Source organism: Elephantulus edwardii, unplaced genomic scaffold, assembly GCF_000299155.1.
Source record: "Elephantulus edwardii isolate Elephantulus edwardi_28Jun2011 unplaced genomic scaffold, EleEdw1.0 scaffold00317, whole genome shotgun sequence".
NCBI classification, from domain to species: Eukaryota; Metazoa; Chordata; class Mammalia; order Macroscelidea; family Macroscelididae; genus Elephantulus; species Elephantulus edwardii.
This window is the reverse complement of record NW_006400067.1, coordinates 545,282-568,985: the sequence shown is the minus strand read 5'-3', so window position 1 is coordinate 568,985 and position 23,704 is coordinate 545,282. Positions and strand designations below refer to the sequence as shown.

The 23,704-nt window shown below is 40.0% G+C and overlaps 1 protein-coding gene across 1 annotated transcript in view; it reads right to left on the bottom strand.

The window, feature by feature from the left end:
- The window catches only part of ADAMTS16 (ADAM metallopeptidase with thrombospondin type 1 motif, 16), a 311,357-nt gene that overhangs the window by 176,511 nt on the left and 111,142 nt on the right, over window positions 1–23,704 (bottom strand). The window contains exons 7-9 of the mRNA XM_006901302.1: window positions 21,997–22,156; window positions 20,383–20,488; window positions 3,144–3,281 (exon numbers count right to left, since the gene is read on the bottom strand). Coding sequence (XP_006901364.1) covers window positions 3,144–3,281; window positions 20,383–20,488; window positions 21,997–22,156 — 404 coding nt within the window. The remainder of the gene's footprint in view (window positions 1–3,143; window positions 3,282–20,382; window positions 20,489–21,996; window positions 22,157–23,704) is intronic.

Below are 23,704 nucleotides of genomic sequence, written 5' to 3'. Positions count from 1 at the left end.
ATTCTTTTTAAATTCAGTTTTGATAAACTCAAGGTCATATTCTGGTTCTTTTATCAATTTCAATTTTAAATTTGCATAATAGAAGTTGACAGTCATTTTCACAGTCATCACCTGGCCTACTTTTGACTGCTAATATTGAGATTCTCCATTGTCTTTTTCCACATAGGTAATTAATCTGACTCTTTGTAGCTTATCAAATGATGTCCATGTGTATGTTGTTGTTGTTAAATGCTGTCAAGTCGAGTACGACTCATAGCAACACTGTGAACAGCCTGTGCCTTTCTCATCAGCTCTTAAATATTAGAATCTATTGCTGAAGTAAAAATGTTAATCCATCTTTTTTGGAGGTCTTCCTCTTCTTTGGTGATTTGCCATCTTTCTAAGCATGATATCCCTTTCCAAGGGATAGCCTTGCCTAGCTACACGTCAAAAGTATGAAAGATGAAGGACCACACTGGCTGCACTTTTTCCAAGACATATCTATTTGTTCTTTTGGCAGTCCACGGAATATTCAGTACTCTTTTACAGCACCACAACTCAAAGGCATCAAGTCTTCTTCTGCCATCCTCATTCATTGTCTGACACCAGGTGAATGAGAAGACCATGTCCTGAATCAAGGACAGGTTAGTCCTCAAAATGACCTCATTACTCTTCATCATTTTCTAGAAGTTCTTGACAGCTGATTTGTCCAGTCCATTATGTCTACTGATTTCCTAACTGCTAGGACAAAGGAGGTTGACTGTTGATCCATTTGAGATGAAATCATTGACAGCTTCAGTCTTTTCTCTATCTGTCATAATGTTGCCTGCTGGTCCTGTAGTGAGGACCTTTGTTTTCTTCATGTGGAAATGTAGTCCATACTGAAGACTGTAGTCCTTGATTTTCTGCAACAAGCATTTCATATCCTCCCTGTTTGCAGCAGCAAAAGTTGTGTCATCTGAATAATTCAGGTTGTTTTATGAGTCTTTCTCCAATCCTGATGCCACATTCTTCTTCACAGATTATTTGCTTAGCATACAGATTGAGTAGGTATGAAGAAAAGATATAACCCTGATGCATATCTTTACCCAATTTAACCATGCAGTGTTCTTTTGCTGAGTTCAGATAACAGCTTCTTTGTCTAGGCAAAGATTTTGTATTAGCAAAATTAAGCATTCTGGGATTCCCATTCTTCTTCATATGAGTCATAATTTAGCCATATGTGTAGTCATGGTTTATGCTTTTCATAAATGTATTTGTAATGAAACACTTATTCATTGTACAAAGTTCTGTATCTCTAGCCACATTCCTGTCACCAAGGCCATATTTTCCAACTACCAGCCTTTCCTGTTTCTTTCCAGTTGTTGCGTTAGAGTCACCAAATATTATTAATGCACCTTGACTGTGTGATTGATAAATTTCAGACTGTAAAAATTGGTAGGAATCCTTAAATTCTTCACCTATGGCTTCTTTAGTTGGTGTGTATGTTTGAATAATAGTTGTATAAACAGAACATCTTTGTATGCATATGGACATTATCCTATCACTCAGAGCAATGTAGTGAATGTTCTTTGTGGGTTGTTTGTGGGTTTTGTGTTGTTTTTTGTTGGGTTTTTTTTATATATATAATGAAAGCCACATCATCTTTAATTTGTCATTTATGGCATAAAAGATCACGTGATTGTCTGATTCAAAATGGCCAGTCCCAATCCATTTCAGCTCACTAATGCTTAGGATGTTAATCTTTACGTATCCCATTTCCTTTTTGGACAACTTCTATTTTTCCTAGATTCATACATCTTTTTCCTTTTTTTATTTGAGATTTTAATGAATGTTTATGAAGAACTTAGGTTTCCAATTGTTCATTGTTGCACATTTTCCTCCTAGCCTCCCTTCCCCCCTCCCCAGATATTTTTTTTTTAAAAGACCACAGGGTAAAATAAGATTGAGGATACCTGTGATTTAAAAACCAAATGGTAGTGTATTTAAAATATTTACTGAGGCATGAGCCTCTATTCCTTTCCATTTGGTTAAACTACCTCTTGGTGTTGGTGTCATGAGTATTCTCAATTGAAAGCCACTTGGTCACTCAAACAGACTAATATACATTTTACATTCCATGTTCAATTATTAATGGTTCTTTGTATCTGTTTCAACTCATGTTGAGACTTTCCAAATCAGTAAATGATAGTCTTTCACTGGGTGAACATTTTACTCTATCCATTTCATTCTACTTTGAAGGGAAAGTTCTTCCCTAGTCTCATTTTTAAGTGCCTTCCCACCTGAAGGGCTCAGCTTCTGGCACTGTCTCCAACGATGTTCGTAAGGCTTTTGAGGGTCTGTTTTCTCAGAAGGGAATGGCCAGCCCTACTTCCTACTCTGTCATGGTCTGGAAACTCCACTGAAGCCTGTCCACCTTTGGTAACTCTGCTGGTATTTGAGATGGTATAGCTTCCAACATCACAGCAACACACAAGACACCGCACTGTAGGAGACTGACAGATGACTGGTGCATGCATCCTATCGGGAAGGTTTATACCTCTTAATATAAAGAGTGAAAGGGTTGATAAAAAGAACCCCAGTACATTCTCATGGGTTTACATATGGCCCTTCCACTCCAGCATTTCAAATCTCTTAGACCCAGCATCTAGGTAACTTCATCCTGGGACACTAAAGACAGAGTCTTTTCTTTCTTTTGATTCTCTGCTTTCTTGACCAAGCCCCATGCTTTCCTTTTAGATATTACAGACAATAATTCTCAGCCTCCTTGTACTTTGAAGGGGGTGGAGCCTTCTGCCTGAGTGTTTTCTTCCAGAAGAAATACCATATCTGTCCTGCACACCTTCTCATCCATCAGCTGACTACAAAATAGAACGAGGTCTCAGCACCGTGAAGACCACAGGACATAAGAACTTGAGTCCACGAGTGACTGCTCAGAGCAGAGCCCACCACCTGCCTCATGCTCGCTATGAGTCCATTAGAAAGTAAGCTTTGCTTGAAGGTCGAGGCCACATTTTATACTTGAAACCATTAGGATTTGGAAGGAGAAGCACGGCATCCATCTGACTAGCCATTAGCTTGCCTCTCTCCGAATTACTGTGCCCACCAGCCAACAAGTCTGTATAACCCAGGGAGAACCTGCTAACTGGCCAAGGACTTCTTACCTCAGAAATTTGCGCAGGTACTGGCGGCTGCAGGGTGACCAGGAGAAGACCCCATTGCGTCCAGCCAAAGTGGGTGACATGATGTTGCCCTCGGACTTCTTGCACATGTTGCCTTCCCCATCGTGTACCATGCCAAAGCTACAAGAGAAAGGAGAGGGTCCTTCATCACAAAGATCACGCTCATGACCTCACCTTCTCTGAAAAACAAACGGCACCATCTCTCCCTCTACTGCTGCTCCTGTTGCTGGGCGCTCTCTCAGCCATCCTGTCTTATGATGTGGTACAGAACTGCCCACAGGCTTTCCCGGGACTTCATCTTTACAGGAGAAGATGCCTGGCATTTCTTTTCTTTTCTTTTTTTAATGAAAGTTTACAGAGACTTTGGATTTCCATTCATTCAATGTTACACACTTTCCTCTCAGCCCCTTTCCCCAGTTCGCTATTCTCTTTGAAAAGTAAAAAGAAAAAGTTCTTTCACTGTTATACAATCCCCCTGCCCCTCAGTCCATTCCACTATGCAGTGGAGTGCACTATGAGATCCTCATTATGCCCAAGATTACCTTCAATTTGTTGTGATCCGCATAGTCAAATACCTTTGCATAGCTAATGAAACACAGACAGACATTCCTCTGCTGTTCTCTGCTTTCAACCAAATCCATCTAACACTGGCAATGATGTCCCTAGTGCCACGGCCTCTCCTAAACCCAGCGTGTGCATATGGCTGCTCTCTGCTGAAGTACTGTTCCAGTCAAAGAAATACAATGTGAAATTTAAAAAAAGTTCCTCAAAATTCTAATGAAAATGAAAATACAACTAACCTCTGGGGTACAGTTAAGGCCGTCCTCAAAGGTCAGTTCATAGTAATAAGTAAAAACATTAAAAAACAAGAAAGAAGTAAAATAAACTGTCTAACTCATCCCTCCAGAATATATATATATATATATGAATAACTGGCTAATTCCACAAACTCTAGAAGAAAGGAAATCATAAGGATAAGGGCTGAAATCAATTGGCTAGAAATGGTAAAATGATTGGAACCATCAACAAATCTAGAAGCTGGTCCTTTGAAAGGGTTAATAAAATAAACAAACTACTGGCCAGCCTAACAAAAGAAAAGACACAAATAACGCCAACAAAAAATTAAAGAGTTAACATCACAACAGAAGGATTCAAATAGAAATCTACAATATTGAAATAATATGAAAAGTTGTACTCTGACAAATTTGAAAATCTACAGGAAATGAATATATTTCTAGAAACCCATACCTTGGCCAAACCGACCCAAACAGAAGTGGAACAAATGATCAGGTCTATCACAAAAGCAAAATTGATTAGATCATAGAATTACTTCCTCTCAAAAAAGTCTTGGCCTGCATGGTTTCATAGGTGAATTCTACAAAACATTCAGAGATGAACTATCACCAGTCTATTTAAATTATTTTAAAGAATAGAAAAGATTGTTCAGTATAAGAAAAACAGTGTAATTCATCACATTAACACTGTAAAGAATAAGAACCACATGGACTTGCTGATCAATGCAGAAAAAGTCTTTGGCAAAATCCAATATCTCTTTCTGATTAAAACACTCAGCAATATTGGAATAGAGGGGAGTTTCCTCAATATAGCGAAAAGTACATATCCCAAACCAAAAGCCAGTATCATTCCCAGTGGAGAGAGACTAAAATCACACTCCTTGCTAACAGAAACCAGACAAAGTTTTCCACTCTCACCACTCCTATTCAATATTGTATCAGAAATTGTAGCCAGGTGAATAAAGCAAGAAAAGGAAATAAGAGGCTTCCAAATTGACAAAAAGCTGATGAAACTGTTACATAATGCAAATGATATGATAGTGTATTCAGAAAATCTCATAGACTCAACAAAAAGAACTGGTCGATCTAGTAGACCAATTTAGTAGAGGGGCAGGATATAAAATCAACATGAAAACATCAGCTGGAGTTCTGATACAGCAACAAAGAAAGCATTGGAAAGGAAACTAGAAAGACGATACCAATTATAATAGCTAACAATAGAATAAAATACTTAAGACTAAACCTAACTAGAGACACAAAAGGTCTGTATAAGGAAAACTACAAAACACTACTACAAGAAACAGTAGAAAGGGACAGGTGGATAGGCTCTGGCCCTCCCTCCTTCATCTTTTTGGAGGGAATCCATCCAGGGTTCCCCAAGGGGTTGCTATGGCTGTATTTATATATGAACACTGTTTATAATTGCATTAGCTCCTCTTGAGAGAAAACCAGATCATTTTGCGGCTACAGCTTTGGGCAAGTGCATTAGAACATCATCATATAGTGACTCTAAGGGCCTGGGACTGACTCCATACCCCAAACCAACCAACCCACCCAAACTCATCGCCCATGAGTCAGTCCTGACTCAGGGTGACCACATAAGGCAGCGTGGAAGTGCCCTGCAGGACTTCCAAGTCTGTCATAATTCCAGAAGCAGACACCTTTCTCCATTAAGCAGCTGGTGAGTTCAACAAGCTGTTAAACTTTCAGTTAGCAGGCAAGGACTTTAACCATTGCACCTTCAGAGGTGTTCAGATTCTGCTAAGGGCAACCCCTTGCTGCCCCTTGAGAAACTTGGCAGCCCTTTGGCTCTGTGAGTCGTGTGGACCTGAGTTGTAACCTCCCTGACTAGTAGGGCTATTTCTTCTCTTTAACCTGCTAAAGGAGTTTTGTGTTAGTGCCCCCAATTGTCCCAGAAAAGCATAGAGAAAAGCTGTCCTGGTGGAAAGCTGCACTTGAAAGCTCAGGCTTAGAAACAACCTTACAAAGCTCAAAGAGTGTTTTTGGAGAGCTCATTGGAAAAAGAGCCCTGTGGGGCAATGATTAAACGTGTGGCGCTTAATTGAAAGGGCACTGGTTCCAATACACCAGCCACTCCTTTGCTAGAAAGAAGTAGCAATTTGCCTCTATAAAGATTATGGTTGTGGAAGCCTTGGGTGGCACAGTTCTGCTCTTTTCTGTTTGGTTGATTTCGTTGTTGGGTACCGTGCTGTGACCCACCAGCGGGTTTTCAGAGTTATATAATCACACAGGAGATTGCCCACCCTTCTCCCACAGAGCAGCTGGTGGCCTTGAACTGCAAACCTTTGGGATTACAGCACAGCTTCCTGTTACTGTTGTTGTTGTTGATGTGTTTGAGTTGAGCATGACTCATAGTGACCCTATAAACAAAAGGTCTGAAGCCTTTCAATAGCTATTGGCATTTACCAAAGTTCATAGAGTTTCTGGAGCCCTGGGTGTCACTCCTGCTTCCTACGGTTGATGAGTTTGAATTGACAGGATGACAATTTTTGTTGTTGTTTCTGGTGGTGGGGACTCAACAGCTTTGCCGTGCTAACTGAAAGGCTGATGGATTGAGCCAATCCAGCAGCTCTGCGGGTGAAAGGAAGGACCTGATAATTTTCCTGTAATTAGTTAACTAGGAAACCTTATGGAGCAGTTGAACTCTGTCCTGCAGTGTTACTGTGGATTGGAATGAATGCACACATAACATTAGTGTCTGGTATACAAGTCACTATATAGATTCCCCAAGAGCACTATCTCCAGGGAATAAGATACAGAGGAATAGATACGGGTAGGAGACGGACAAGTCAGAGTTGACCAATGTGGTTCCTAGATTACAACATTCTCAGCGCTTCCACAATCTCATTATGAGCGGAAGAAATAGACAGCAGGACCTGTGATTGTTTCCAAAGCTGAAGGTATGATTTCTTATTTACATCCTGTGCTTCGGAATAAAACAAAACAAAACAAAAAGAACAACCCAAACAAACCCACAGAAGACATCCCATTGATGTGGAGTTCATTCTGACTCATGCAGGCCTCCTATGTGTCAAAGCAGAACTCTTCTCCACAGGAGACAAAGGTGATCTTCTGAAATAGACCACAATGATGTCTTTGAATGGGTTTGATTTACCATCTTGTTGATTAATAATTGACCACCTAGCCACCTGCACACAAAGGGAAAGAAAATTCTTTGCTTAAACCCAAACAAACAAATAAACAATAAACTCAGCAAAACAAACAAAAAACCATACTCATTGTTGCCAAGCAGATTCTAATTTACAGTAACTCCAGAAGGCAGAATAGAACTACCTTCCCCCTCAAGCTCTCAAGGCTGAAATTTCTGCAGAAGCAGATGTTACCAACTTTCTTATGAGGAGAAACTGGTGGAATTGAACATGCTGCCTACACTGTTTCACGATAGTCGCACTACAACCTTGCGAGGCAGGCACGATATAATGAGAAGACTGAAGATTAGGAAAATATCCACACCAATCATGGAACCAAGATTGAAAAGATGACAAATGAATGCCAGAGCCAGGTCGTGCCCACGCATCCTTATAACGCCGGCAGGACTGAAGGGTGTTTCTAAGGAATCTGGCATGTGAATGCTGTCTTATTTCTGCAAACCTCCTGATGGGTACCGAGGGTGATGTGGTGTTAGTCATTTTTGTTTCCACCCATCCTCGGAAGTTCTATTAAAAGCTAGTAATCACTGTCAGGTTGACCAGATGGCAAGAGCAATGTGTCATGGCTGTGGAAAGATTTCAAATTGAAATCATGACTCTGAGGCTACCCAAAAAACCAAAACAAAACCAAAACCCTTCGCAGTACCCTCCCTGACTGACCCACAGCCTGAGTGTGAAGAAGTATTATTATGTTCTAGCCCCTGACTAGACAAAGTTTGCTTCCATGCTCACTCATCATTTCAAAGGTATTAAAAATCACAATGTTATATATAGATCTGGGGATCTGTGGGTAAAAGTAAATTTATCTTAAACTTTGTAGCTAAACTTATTATTTTTATTGCTTCATTCTCAAATTTTGTTCCACATTAGTGTCATGTAAGAAATTACCATCACACAGAGCTACAGGAGGTCGCCCTGGTAGATTCTGGTGAACGTCAGCCCCACTGTGTATGTATGGTCGATGGAAGTGTGAGTGTGTGTGTGTGTGTGTGTGTGTGTGTGTGTAGATCAAGTCTAGGGTACATACTAATGTGTTCCCCAGGCCACCCAAGTCCTGGCAGCCTCCTCTACAGGATATCAGGTTACCAGGCTTATCAAGGAGAATAAGAAACAGTCACATACGTGAACAGAAAAGTCCAACATAGAGATCGAATTGTGTTACATTAATAATGTCACGGGTGAATAAATGGAACACATTTTGATGATAAGGCTGGTATTTGACAACCACGAAACAGAAATACACAATTACTATTCAAGCTCTATAAATCAGATTTATTTGAGATTTTTTTATGCATCATAGCACTTTATTAAGAGGGCTTATTACTATATAATTTAGATTGAATTGTGACCCTCAAAGAAATATGTCTTAATTCTTGTACCACTAGATGTAATCCTGCTCAGTAAAAGTCAGTTCTTTGTTATTCTAATGAGTTCCTAGGGGATATTAGTGGTTTCATGCTAAGGAGTTGTCCCGTCAATAAAAAGGCAGGAGTTTGAATCCACCAGATGCTCTATGGGAGAAAGATGGACAATCTCCAGTGTGATTTACAGCCTCTGAAAACTCACTGGGAGGTTGGCTATGAGTTGCTTTCCCTTGGAAGGTCCATCCATGACAACCACCACCACCAGAGTAAAGTCTTACTGTGGCAGGATGAATACTAGTCTTAACTTTACTAATTGGCAGTGAAGCAAATTTTACTTTCCCTATGAAGACTCCCCTAGTGTTACTTCTCTCATATCTATAGCACTCTTTTCTTGATTCTTTTATGGTATATTTATTTGATCATGTCTATGAGTCAGAGAACTCTCTAGGGTATTAAAGAGCAATAAAATCAGTTTAGAGACTAAGGTGTGCCTGATCCAAATCATGACATTCTCAATTTCTTGCCACTCATCTGAGGGGTAGACAATGATTAAGGAGTACAGAAGACTCAATGCTTTTGAGATGCGGTGTTGAAGAAGAATACCGAATGTACCATGAGTTGTCAAGAGAATAAACAAAGAATGTCCTAGAGAAACCAGGCTACTACTTGGAAACAAGGAAGGTCAAGTCTGTCTCACATAGTTTGAGTATGTTGTTAGAAGGGACTAATTCTTGAAGGACAACATGCTTGGAAAGGTGAAGGGTCAGCATAAGAAAGCAAGACCCTCAATGAGATAGACTGACACAGAGATAGTAACAATGGACTCTACTGTGTCAGAGATGGCGAGAATGACACAGAATAAGGCAAAGTTCAAATCTATTGTTCATCACATTCCTATGAGTCATAGTTGACCCAACAGCACCTAACAATAGTCTTTGGGGAAAAAATAAAATCACAGAATCCTTAATTGTACTCAAGTAAAACTTATGCGTAGACCAAGAAGCTGACTAACCAGAACCAGGTAACATTATATGGTTTGGTTTAAAATTAGAAAAGGTTTGGATCAGGGCTATATCCTTTACCCATAAGCATACAATTTGTATGCTGAGCAAATAATCTGAGAGGTTGGCCTATATGAAAACGAATGTAGTATCAGGATTGGATGCAAACTCATCAACAACTTGTGTATACAGATGACACTATTTGGCCAAGTAGTGAGAATCTTTGATTGCTTGATGTTGCACTTCAATTCATATCTAAGACTGCAGTCTTTGACTTCCTGTAGATGCTTCAGGTCCTCCTCAATTTCAGTGAGCAAGGCTGTGTCATCTGCATAATGTAAGTTGCTGATGAGTCTACCTCTAATTCTTTGCTGGTCTTTTATTAACTATGAAAAGATACTCAACTGTGTGGATCATAATAATCTATGCATAACTTTGAGAAGAATGGGAATTCCAGAACACTTAATTGTGCCTATGTAAACCTGTATATAGACCTTCTAATAATAAAAGAATACTATATGATTGAAAATCAAGAAAAGTATAGGATAAGGTTATATCCTCTCTCCATAAATATTCAATATGCATGCTGAGAAAATAATTTCAGAAGGTCGGCTATATGAAAAAGAACATGATATCAAAATTGGAGGCTAACTCACCAACAACCTATGTTTTGCAGATAATACAACTTTGCATACATATTTATTTATTGAGGAGATTAGAGACTATAGTTTGAAAATGGATTATACCTCAACATCAAAATTAATAAAACAAAACAAAACAAAACCCAAAGCACACAAACCCCTCACTACTGAACCAATACTCACAATATTCATTACCATCAAGTCACAAATGACACACAGCAGGTTTTCAAGAGGCTGTAAGTCACACAGTAGAAGTCTGCCTATTTTTCTTCTAAGAAACAGTTGGTGAATTTGAATTGTGGGGAGGTGCCACCTACGTGTTAGCAGTGCAACCCCTACTTACTCTTGATACAAGGAAATATCATGATAGAAAACAAATTGAAGTTGTCAATAACTTAATTTTACTTGGATCCACAATCAACACCTATGGCTGTTGTTATGAGTATGTGTTGTCGAGTCACCTGCAACTCATAGCAATCTTGTACAACAGCTCTAAACCCTGCTCTATCCTGTGCCAATTTTATTGCCTCTGATACACCTACCTCCATTACCCTAGTCACGGAATCAATCCATCATCGAGGATCTTTCTCTCCTGTGCTGTCCCTTCACCTTCCCAAGCATGACGTCCCTCTCCAAGGACTGATCCCTTCTTGCAACATGCCCAAATTATGTCAGATGAAGCCTCAGAATCCTTGCCTCCAAGGAGCAGCCTAGCTTCACCTTCTTGAGGATGAACTTGTTTGTTCTCCTAGCAGTCCCTGGTATGTATATTCAGCACTCTTCTCCAGCACCAAAGCTCAAAGGGACCAACTCTCCTATCATCTTTAGTCACTGTCCAGCTTTCTGATGCATAGCAAGTAATTTGCGAAGACCATGGCCTGTATCAGGCGTCCTTTAGTCTCCAGACTGAGACAATTTGCATTGGAAAAAAACTGCTGCCAAGCGTCGCGAATGTGCTAAAGACCAAGGCATCTTTATTTTCAATTACTTTGTATGCATGTGAGAGTTGGATGACAAATAAGGAAGACTGAATAAGTTACGCCTTTCAATTGTGGTATTGATGGCAAAGAATATTGGATATATCCTACCCACCACACTACTCCACTTGACTTAGCAAATGGATTTTTCAATTATGTGCCAGAAGCAGATGTTCTCTGAAGACATCTGTACTACCTTCCCAACACAGGTGTTGTTAGGATACTGCTAGGCACTATGCTTGTTTATGCTGTAAACACTAGTTAGACACCAGTGTATAGTGCTGTGTTGACTTGTATGTTCCAAGGATGCCGCTGTTATTTCAAACACAATCCAGCTCAAACATGATGCACAAGGTCCAGCATGATTTTGTCATCTGCATAAGGTAGGTGGTTGGCAAGTCTTCCTCCAATCCTGATGTCATATATATCAGCTCATACATTCCACCTTCTCAAATTATTTCCTCTGCATACAGATTGAAAAAGTATGGAGAAAAGGCTACAATCCTCATATACACCCTTCCTGAATTTAAACCATTCAGTGCTCCCTTGTTCTGTTTGGACAGCAGCTTCTTGGTTTAGGTATAGGTTTTACATGGGCATAATTCAGTTTTCTGGGATATCAATTCTTCTGAGTGTTTATCCATAATCTGCTCTGATCCACACAGTCAGATGCCTTTGTATAGTTAATAAAATTAAGATAAGCTTCTTTCTGATATGTTATGCCTTCAGACAAGATCCATGCAACATGAACGATGCTGTCCTTTGCTCCACAGCCTCTTCTGAATCCACCTTGAATTTCTGGAAGTTCTTTCATGTACTTTTCTAGTTATTTTAAAATAACCTTCAGTGATATTTTACTTGCATGTGATATTAATAATTTGATAACTTCCACAGTCTATTAGGTTATTTTTTTAAATTAGTAGAACTTGATTGCTGTTGTTAAGTGACGTCTATTTGTCATTGTACCATATTTTTTAAAAACAATTATTTGATATTGTTTTGTTTGCAGAATTTGTGTACATTGTATCTCATACTATCCTTCATTCATTCACATTGTGTGTCATACAATCATTTTCATTCACTTTGTTTTATAACATTAATCACTAGTGATTTATGCCTACCATTACCCCATCCTTTCAGATTCATAGTGCTCTACTAATAAGATCCTATCCCGTGCCATCTCTACAATCTCTGATATATTCAAGCCCACTGCTGCAGGCACAATTGCAACAAATCTGGTTGAGGGTCTTCTCTTCTGCTCCCTGCCACATCCCCCAGTATGATGCCCCTCTTCAAGGAATAACCTCTCCTTGAAACATGTCCAAAGAATGTGAGATGCAGCTTTTTCATATTTGCCTCCAAGGAGCTCTCTGGTTGCACCCTCTCCAACATATATCTATTGGTTCTTTGGCAGTCCATGGGATTTACAGCACTCTTCTCCAACACCACAGTCCAAAGGTATCAATTCTTCTTCTGTCATCCTTAGTCGTGCCAGCTCTCAGATCCATAGCCAGTTTCTAAAAGGACCACGGCCTGCATCAGACACACCTTAGTTCTCAAACAGATATCATTATTTCTTAATAATTTGAACAGGTTGCTGACCACAGCTTTTTCAGTGCAATATTTCACCTGTTCTCCTCACTGTGAGTACCAAGAATATTGATTTTGGATTCAAGTAATGGGCAGTCATTAACAGTCTCAATCCCTTATCCATTCATCATGATGTTGTCTATCAATACAGTGGAAGTATCTTTTTTAATTTCCTACTAATTTATTTATAAATTTTGAATACATTGTTTTTTTAAAAAAATTCTTTCAATTTCCTTCATCTTGCCCCCATCAAATTGTACCACCCCATTATTAATCCCCTCTCCCTCTGCACAGCCACATCCCTCTGCTTCCAACCTCTCCCACCCTCCTTGGATCCTTAAGCTCATTCTACAATAATGGTTTTATACTTTTTACCGTGTGGGACTGAGTTCACTCAGTATAACGCTCTCCAGTCCCTGCCAAGTTGATTGAAAATATTTTTGTCTTTGTAATGTCAAGATACAGCCTATATTGACCACTGCACTGTTTAACATTCTTCAGCAAGTGCTTCAAGTCCTTCTGACTTTAATCAAGCAATGTCCTAACATAGGTTATTGACGAGTCTGTCTCTAATCCTGATGCCATATTTTTCTTCATAAAGTTCAGGTTCTTGGATTATTTTCTCAGAATACAGGTTAAATGGGCATAAATGGATACAAACCTATGCACACCTTCCCTAATTTTAAACCATGCAGTGCTCCCTCGCTCTGTTTGCACAACATCCTCTTGGAGTAGGTATAGGTTTTGCCTGAGCACAATTAAGTGTTCTAGAAGTTGGTAGATGATATTAATTTCTTCATCTTTGGGTCTTGAGGTTAATACATATATTTAAATAATAGTGTATAACAGGATTTCTTTGTAAGGTGTGAATAGTGTCCTATGATTCACAACATTATACTTTAGGATAGGTTGGGAAATGGCTTTTTTTTTAACTGTAAATGCCACATCATTCCTCTTCAGGCTCATAGTTAAAAATTGGGAAATGTCTACACCAGAGATGTGTCCTATCTCCATAGATTTTCAATATATATGTAGAACAGATTACCTGGGAGGCTGGGCTCTATGAGCAGAAATGTTGCATCAGGATTGGAGAAGATTAATCAACAATCGGTGTTATGCAGATAACACAGCCTTGCTTGCTGAAACTGAGGAGGACCTGAAGCACTTGCTGCAGAAGGTTAAGTACTGCAGCTTTAAATGTAGATTGAAGCTCAATATTCACACCACTAGGCCAATTGGCAGCATCATGATAGATGGTGAAGAGAAGAGCAACAATATCAGTCTAGAGACTAAGGTGCACCTGATTAAGGCCATAGTCTTTACAATCACTTGCTATGCATCAGAAAGCTGGACAATGGCTAGGGATGATATAAGAAGACTTGATCCTTTGAGCTGTGGTGCTGGAGAAGAGTATTGAATATACCACGGAACAAACAAGTTCATCCTGGAGAGGGTAAAGCCAGACTGCTCCTTGGAGGCAAGGATTTGAAGCCTCATCTGACATACTTTGGACATGTTGCCAGGAGGGACCAATCCTTGGAGAGGGACACCATGCTTGGAAGGGTGAAGGTACAGCACAGGAGAGGAAGACCCTCGATGGGATGGATGGATTGATTCGGTGACTGGAGTAATGGAAGTAGTAGTGTCAGAGACAATAAGATTGTCACAGGATAGAGTAGAGTTTAGGGCTGTTAGGGCTGTTGTAAACAGGGTCACTATGAGTCACAGATAACTTGCTGGCACATAACAACAACAATATGAAGATCACGTGATTATAGAATTTAAAATGTTCAATACCATTCTGTCTCAGCTCACTAATGCCTAGGATGTTGATCTTAATGCATTCTATTTCATTTTTATTTCTAATATTCCTAGATGTATACTTGGTTTATCTCATATTCTAATTATTAAATTATTAATGTATATTTACAGATGTTCTTCTCCATAAGACTTGATACATCAACAAATGAAGGTCCTTCATTGGGTGGAAGTTTTACTCCATCTATGTCATTGCTTTATACTTCACTTTGAGGAGTCAACTCTTCCCCAGTCCCATTGTGAGTGCATTCCAACATAAGCGGCTCATCTACTGCCACTATATCCAACAGCGTTCTTACATTTCTCAAAGGGTTTAAAGGCCTGTTATAGAGTGGATGACCAACCTTGCTTCCTAATCTGTTTTCATCTGAAAGCTCTGCTGAGGTTTGTCCACTCTGAGTGAGTCTACTAGTATTTGAAATACTGCATAGCATCTAGCATCGCATGAACACTACCATAATATAGGAAACTGACAGATGAAAGGTGACCTTGTTGCTGATTTATTCACTGGAATTATCTTTTTTGAAAAACAAATTTTAACTATACACATGGACCTCATCTGATGGTTTATACGGGTATCAGATTGATTACATTCAAGAAGTTCAATATCAGCTGTGAAAACTAGACTGGGTGTTGATTTTGGAACAGACCATCAACTACTCATATGTAAATTCAAATTGCCGCTAAAGAAAATTAAATCAACAAGAACCAAAACTTGACCTTGAGTCTATCCCACCTGAATAAAAAGAACAAAGAAACAAACAAAATAAAACCAACCAAAAAAAAACACAAAAAACCAAAAAACAAACACACCAACAAACCAACAACCTTCAAACATTTCAGGAACATGTTTCAGCCTTTAAACACTAATGAGTTCCTAGACTCAAGTCTGCCTTTGACCAGATGAGCTGTGGGATGCTAATAAGAGTATCATTCACGAAGAATGAAAAAGAGGTCATTACAAAGGTTGAGGAGTAAGAAAAGACCAAGATGAATGTCAGAAGAGACTATGAACATTGCAGTGGAGTGCTGAGAAGCCAAAGAAAAGGGAAGAAATCAGGAAGTTGATAAGTTGAACAGAAGATTTCAAAGGGCAGCTCAGAAAGACAAAGTATTATAATGAAATGGGCAAAAAGATGGAGCTGGAAACTCAGAAGATATTGAAGAACTAATTCAAGCCTCGAATGATAACACATAAGGATTCCATGGCAGAATGTTGAGTGGTCCAGGATTGAAAGAAGGAGGAGGGAGTACACTAAGTCATCATACCAATAAGAATCAGCTGACACAGAAGAAGTTCATGAAACCGCATACGATCAAGAAGCAATAGTGATGAAAGAGGAACATCAAGCTGCCCTGAAGGATTTGGCAAAAAAACAAGGCCCCAGGAATTGATGGACTACCAATCAACATATTTCAACAAACAGATGCTGCCCTGGACGTGCTCGCTAGGTTGTGCCAAGAAGATTGAGGGACAACCACCTGACCAACTGACTGGAAGAGATCTATACTTATACCCATAAAAAAAAGTTGTGATCCAGTAGAGTGTAGAAATTACCAAACAGTATCACTAATACCACATGCAAGCAAGAGTCTGCTGAAGATTTTTCAAAATGACTGGAGCAGCGCATCTACAGAGAACTACCAGAAGTGCAAGCTGGGTTTACAATAGGCAACTGAACTCAGTGGCGGAAATTTCCCAGACTCAAGTCTTTCTTTGAGTTAAAGACTAGAAGATCTGTGCACTTCATGTACAAAGTGTGAGTGAAGACACACTTTATCCCAAATAATGACACTTAAATATTACAAGAAAAAAATATGAAAAATTAAAATTCAATTTGAAAATGGGATGGTTTATTTTATGTTATACAAGTTCAACAGATGCAAGATTTCTTTAACTTACAGGTACATAGGAACTCTGGTAGCCTAGTGGTAAGAAGCTGCGCTGAAATGTCAAAGACACAGAGTTCGAATACACCAGCTCTTCTATAGGATTTGGAGGGGCAATCTCCTCCCGTACAATTTACTGCCTCTGAAAACCTACTGGAAGGTCAGGTATGGGTTGGTTCTGACACTATGGCACACAACAGTGTGGGTATATAAGCATAGTGCTTTGGTTAACAGCACACCATGCCACTGCCTACATCACTAGACAGGGCTGTTCTGTCATATGGAGTGGCTATGAGTTGAAATGTACTTGGTGACACTCAACAACAGTAATGCGTACTACACATTCATTAAGTGCCTATTTCGGTCTTCAATCAATTAATGATCTTTGTGAAATACACCAACAGAATAAGTGCATTTTGTCCTCAGTTTCACTAAAATTGACTGTTTGGTTTGTTTTTGTTTTTTGGGTTTGGTTTTTTTTCCCCCTTTCTTACTTGCAACAGCCTCTCTCAGAGACTATAACTGTCCAAGTCAATAAGTTGAAGCAATATTCACTCTTCACTCTTTCCATCAATCCTGGCTGGCTGGATTACTCCTCTCATTCAATTCACACCAACGTACTGAACACTCAGCATACACAACATCCTAAGGTGATATAAGAAAGGCCTCCTCATCTCTTTCTCATACCCAATGTTCATGAGATGGAAAAAAGTGAAAACACTGCTCTGTGAATTTTATAGAAAGTGCCCCATAAACAATTGCTGTTCAGTGCCATGAGGTCGACCAAGACACATAATGACTCTATGAACAACAGATCTGAACTTGACACCATTCTGGTCACTGTCATGCTCTTGATACAGGTCAAGTCCATTGTTGAATTCACAGTGTCAATCTATGTCTGAGGGGTATCCCCATAATTAATGTATTGCTATTATTGTCATCAGAAGCCACGGTGATGAAATGGTTACACATTTAGTTGGGGACCGAAGAATGGGAGTTCAAACCCACTGAAAAGCTCCATAAGGAGGAGAGACCTTGAGATATGCTTCCATAAAATTATAGCTTAGAAAACCTTACAGGGTAGATTATCCAGTCGCATGGGTTGCTCTGAGTCAGAGGTGAGTTGCAAGCAGCTAATAATTATAACAATATCAGATCATAGCATTTCATTTGACCAAGTATGTATACAATTTATTTGCACCTCTTGTCTTCAGTCTGTTCAGGAAATCCCTCACTGCAGATACAGCCTCCTCAGAGCCTCCAGTTCCTCCATCTCATACACACACACACACACACACACACACGTCCTGCGAGCTCAAGCACACTGTCCTTTATCGTCCTTCGCTTTCTTGCTCTTCACAGATATTGTGCTTTTTACACAGTGAAGGTCTGTGACAAGCTTGCACACAGCAAGTGTTTGGACACCAGTTTTTAAGAGAAAGTGCTCATTTTGTGTATGTGTTTCAAATTTTGGTTACTCTCACAGTGTTTCAACTTTTTTTTTTGCAATTCTATCGGACACTTAATCGCCTACTGTGTACTGCACACATACCTTTTATAGGCCTGGAGAGATCAAAAAACTCAAGCAACCCACTTTTTTTGTTATTGTTTGGCTTTGTTATAGTGATCTGGAATCAAATCCATGTTTTTTTGTTATTGTTTGGTTTTGTTATAGTGATCTGGAATCAAATCCATGTTATCTCCAAGGTCTGTTTGTGCATTAGGTGCTCAAACAGGATTTCACAAAGACACAGAGGTTCATTCTGTGTGAGGGATTCGGTTCTCTTTCTTGCAAATTTAGAAAGCCTTTCTTTTACTGTCTTATGTTGTGTGTCCCATCAAGTTGATCCTAAGACATAGAGGCCCAGGAGAATAATCAGAAACATCCAGGAGATTTGTTAGGTGGCATTCATTATGGACACAGACGACCCATCTCTTCTTACACAGACGGACTGATAGGTTCAAACCACTAACCTTTCAGTTACCAAGCACTTCTCTAAACCCCTACACTGCCACGGCTCCTGGCTCCTTTTTTGTTTTGTTTTTTTTGTTCTCTCGCTTCTCACTTAACAAACAAAATAACTTTTTTTTTTAATCTTTGGAAGAAATTTCATCGATCCCAATGAAACTATGGTGATGAAAGGAAAATTAATAATTGACTTCTAAGAAAAATTGAGGGACAGTGTTGATATTTGTTGACATTAAAGACTGTCAGTCCAGTTTTGGAGGCATCAAGTTTATCATTAGTTAAGTTCACCACCTGCAGTGGTTAGCACTGCCAAGCCCATATCTCAACTGCTTATCTGACCTTGACTTTCTCAGTCAGCCGTAATTTAAATATTTCTCTCCCTGATTGTTTAATTAAATTCAGACATGGTTCAGAGGACAGCAAGAGCCCTGTGCCATTAAAATAATGAAGGGTTTTGAAGTTTTAACTCAGATACACTATTAGACATACAATTAGGATTTAACTGAAAACTTCATAAAGTGTAGGTGCAATTCTCTAGGCACTGACAAAGCCAGTCAATCATTACCTGTAATAATGAAGGGATCAGGGATGAGGCATAAAGCTGCCACATGCAGGTCATCGGGTCACCCACAGTCAAAGCCTGCAGGGTATCTGGGGGCGGGGGGGGGTGGGGGAGTCCATGCACAGGTGCACACATGCAAGAGCACATCTCTGTGTGTCCTTCCATATACCTATATGCATATATTTCATAGTTAACATATGCATGCGTACACAGGTGCTTACATGAGTCATTGCAAACATACTCAGGTGTGCACACACATACCCACCCCACATATGCACATAAACCCAACATTGACACACATGCATCCATATTCAGATGGGTACAAACGGGCACGTGCATAGATGCATAACTCAGCACACACAGGACACAGGCATCTACCTATGCTGACACGCTCACACGCACACATACATACTCACATGTCCATAGATATATGCTCCCTGCCTATGCACACACATTCACATACATTCAATATGCATTCACATGCATGCCCACATGTGCACACACATATACATACACATGAATCAGTTAATCATACGATCCACTATGGTCGGAATGAAAAATTGAAGCTGCAGAATGTCAGACTCATTGTCAAAAACAAAACATTTCAAGATCTATCCTGAAGTACAAGGTTGTCAGTGACAGGATAACATTGACACACATACATAGACTTGTTTAGATTACTAATGTTCAAACTGCCCACAAAACTCCAATGCCAAAGGTGGGGGAAAATTGGGGCTTTCTTCTGCATTTGAAAGATACTGAATACACAATCAAGATTACACAATAATAATAACTGATCATTGGAATGGAAATGTTAGAAACTTTTGGAAAATTTATGGAAAGAGGAATAATGAAAATAGAGTCTTAGTGAAAGAATTTTTAAAGATGGCTTAATTAATACATCCACAGGGACCCAGCAGGATTTTAACATTGATCATGAGTAGAGGAAATGGTTGTTAACATCAGATGGACCTTAGATGAAAACAGAGAAGGCCAGAAATGGGAAGTGTGTTTAGTTGGTTCTTATGGTCCATGCAAAGGCACTCAGCCATGTGGAACATAGTAAACTTTGGATAACCTTGAGAGGAATGGGAATCCCAGTACCTCCTCGTGCTCACGTGGGACCAAGAAAGCAATTGCTCCAGCAGAACAAGGTGGGTACTGTGTTCAGCGAGCAGGACCAGTGCACAGGATGTGGAAACAACATGAGCATCAAATTGCTTTGAGATGTGCACTGAGAGGCACCATGATAATAAAAGAGTTCAGGCTGAAGAGAGATCATGGTGTGGCAGCCAAGGGCACCACCACGGAAAATCCTCTACAGACTCAACTGATTGTGCTTGGAACAGACATTGTGCTCCTCCGTTAAGGAGAAGAGCTCCATTCCCTGACGGAGAGGGGTTCTCTGACGGAGAGGGACTTACTTGTGTCCGGACTCATGAGCAATGGTGAAGGCCAGCCCGAGACCCGAGTCTTCGTTGATTGTACAGCTACGGTATTTGCTGCACATTCCACTTATGGGTGCAAATCCTGTGGGACAGAAAGACCCAACAATAAAATAAAGAAGCATGTGCATGCTTATTCTCTGCCCTTTCAAGAAGCTGCGTGTTCACCTTCGCTTGGGAAGATTTGAGAAGGGAAACCCTTGGAAAAGTACATAAAGTTGTTATTGTGGACCGCCGAGTGGGAACCCGCTCCTGGACGCCTCTCAGGTGGGTTTTCAGAGGCAGTTAACAGCACAGAAGGAGACTGTCCACCACATAAAGGACACCACATAATTTAGGAGAAAAGGAGTCTTCTCCTAGGACCCACAGGCTCTCTGTCACATGGAGGGCAGTTTATGGAGGATAACAAGACAGGAAGACTAGCAATGAGATGGGCTGACACTGCTGTTTCAGCAATTGATTTAAGGCGATGGGGATTGTGGGAATGGTGCTGGATGGGGCAAGTCTGTTGTGCGCTGGGAATGGACCGGAGTCCATGGCACCTATCAGCATCAACATGGAACGTGCATCTTACAGGCTGTCAGTGGGAAAGGTACACAAGGGAGTGCACTGAAGAGGCAGGCAGATTTCTGCCTTTTTCTATAACAACTTGGGGTTTCAAAACTAAGTAGACCAAACCATGTGCCATTTAGTGTGTTCTGACGTGTGGTGACGCAGTCGCCTTAGAAAGACTTGCTCCAGAGTCATCCAAGGCTGTGACCTGTGGGAAGGAGATCACCAGGCTTTTCTTCCTAGGTCTTTCTGGATGGATTGAACTGTTATCTGTGGTTAGTGGCCTAGCCCTAAGCAATGTGTATGATCTATGTTCTCAAGAAGCTGAGTGCAAAGGTAGTGTAGCAAATAGATGAGCTGCCCCCAGATCAGGCCCTTTCTGAAAGTGTGTTCAGTAGAAACCTCTCCTCCCTGAGCTCTTGGGGAATACAAGGACGGACAGAATGTTCCACGGAGCCTCTGGGCAGTAGCAATGCAGTATCCTTGAAAAACAACAAACTGCGATCTCCAGGAGATACCCGCCCGCATAAACACCCACACTGACTTCTAAAATGTAGCTATTTGTGAAGAAACAGGGAATGAATTATTATTATTTTTATTTTATTATTATTATTATTATTATTATTATAGTATTGTCACTAATATTAAGTGTATCATGTCTGTTATATAAGGCATGCTTTTAAATTTAGCATCTTCATTGTCACAATGGGAAGAATGGGGAGACATCATTTATTAAGCTGGAAGACTTAAGTAACTGAAATGCATCTTGTGCACCTGTGGAACATGGTTCCTTGTCAAATCAGTCCCAATTAATGACCAGATAGTCACACACTTTAACCTTTGTTAAGTTTATACATGGAATTAATTTCATTCTTTATAATGAAATGTGCAGAGAGCTGAAGGAGCTGAAAAACAAATTCAAGCCATGCAACAGTACCTAACATTTATTAATAGGAAATGAAGTGGGAAGTGCTTGGTAGCCTGTTCTGGAAACAGTGAATAGCATATCCATTCTCCTCAAACCCTGCTCAACAATCTTACCCAAAGTATCACAAGGCTCGTCCTTCCAGGAGCAGATGTCCAGACCGGTCAGTAAGATGGCATGGTCGTGGCGAGTCCCATCTTTGCCCATCAATCCAGATTGCCACTGGCAGAAGCTGCTCAACGTGTGGTCAGCATGGTGACTTATCACAAGCCCTGGCTTGAGCAAGAAACCCAAGATCCCCAAGACAACAGAAAGGAAACATGTTAAAACGCGATAGTCATTAGCATACCATCAGAGCTAACTGGCACCAACCTGGATTTCAAATATACAGGTCACATTGGACAGCAAGTAATATGCCCATTAGAATCCAAAACCAATCCTGGCACAAAAAGCTGTACAGATTCAGTATAGACTATTGGACTCAAGTCTCTACTTCTGTGCTAAAGCAGTTGGTGTTTACCAGACTGATCAGACAAATTTAAATTCAGCAGATAAACGTATGGAGTTGAATCAGAGCATATCTTGGAATATATATTTACAATGACTTAACAAAGATATCTTCTGTACATGTCAAATCATCCATTTTTACCCCATTCAAAAATCTTTGAAATGAATTTCCAAAATTTGATAAGGCAGCAGACTCAGTTTGATACCGTTCTGCACTTAAAAAGACACGTTATTATGCTGAGTGAAATATCTCAGTCACAAAAGGACAAATACTATATAGTGCCACTGTTGTAGAACAAGACTGACATCAGGGTTGGGGTGAGACTGAGAAAAATTGGGATAAATCATGTATACTGCATTGAAACTGATGAGAGAGAGAAAACAGTTTAAAAGTGATATTTGGTATTAGGGTTATGACAAGAGTCCAGAATGAAGGTTGCATAGTGGATTGTCCTCAGGGCAGGGGGCACGGATTGTATACAAATGAAAGAATTTTTCTTTTACTTTTCAAAGAGAAGAGTGAACTGGGGAGAGGGGTGGGCAGGGAGAAAAATGCAACAATGAGTGAATGGAAATCCAAAATATCTGTCAATGTTCATTAAAATTAATACAATTTTTTTAAGACATGTTGTTATTGGCAGGTGCCATTGAATTGACAATGACTCATAACAATCCTCTGAACAACAGAGCCAAATGTTGCCCTGTCCTGTGTCATCCTCAGTCACCACCATGCTCAAGTCCACTGTCGCAGGCACTGTTGTGGGAAATCCATCTCCTTCAAGGGCTTCCTCTCTCTCACTGACCCTCCACCGTTTGCAGTATGATGTCATTTTCCAAGGATTGACCCTTGCAGACAACATATCCAAAGTACAGGAGACCAGGTTCCACCATCGTCACTGGCTGCCTTCCTCCAAGACAGAGCAGATAGTTTTGTTCTTTGGATGGTCCACGGTTCTTCACCAACACCACGGTACAAGGACATCAACTCTTCTTCAGTTTTCCTCATTCAGAGTCTTGCTTTCACATACATGAGAAACGGACATATACACATCAAAATAGGGGTGTGTTCTTTTCATAGTCAAGTTGGGTTACTGATACTTTCCAATGTGTGCTTCTTTTCATTAAGGATTTTAATGAAATGACTTGAATGAATAATTTTAATGAAGTCTAGAGAGGCACTTGCTGCAGAAGGTCAAGGACTGCAGCCTTCAATATGGATTGAAGCTCAACATCAAGAAAACAAAGATTCTCACCACTGGACCAATTGGCAGCATCATGTGTGTGTGTATACCGTCAAATAAGATCTGACTGATACAG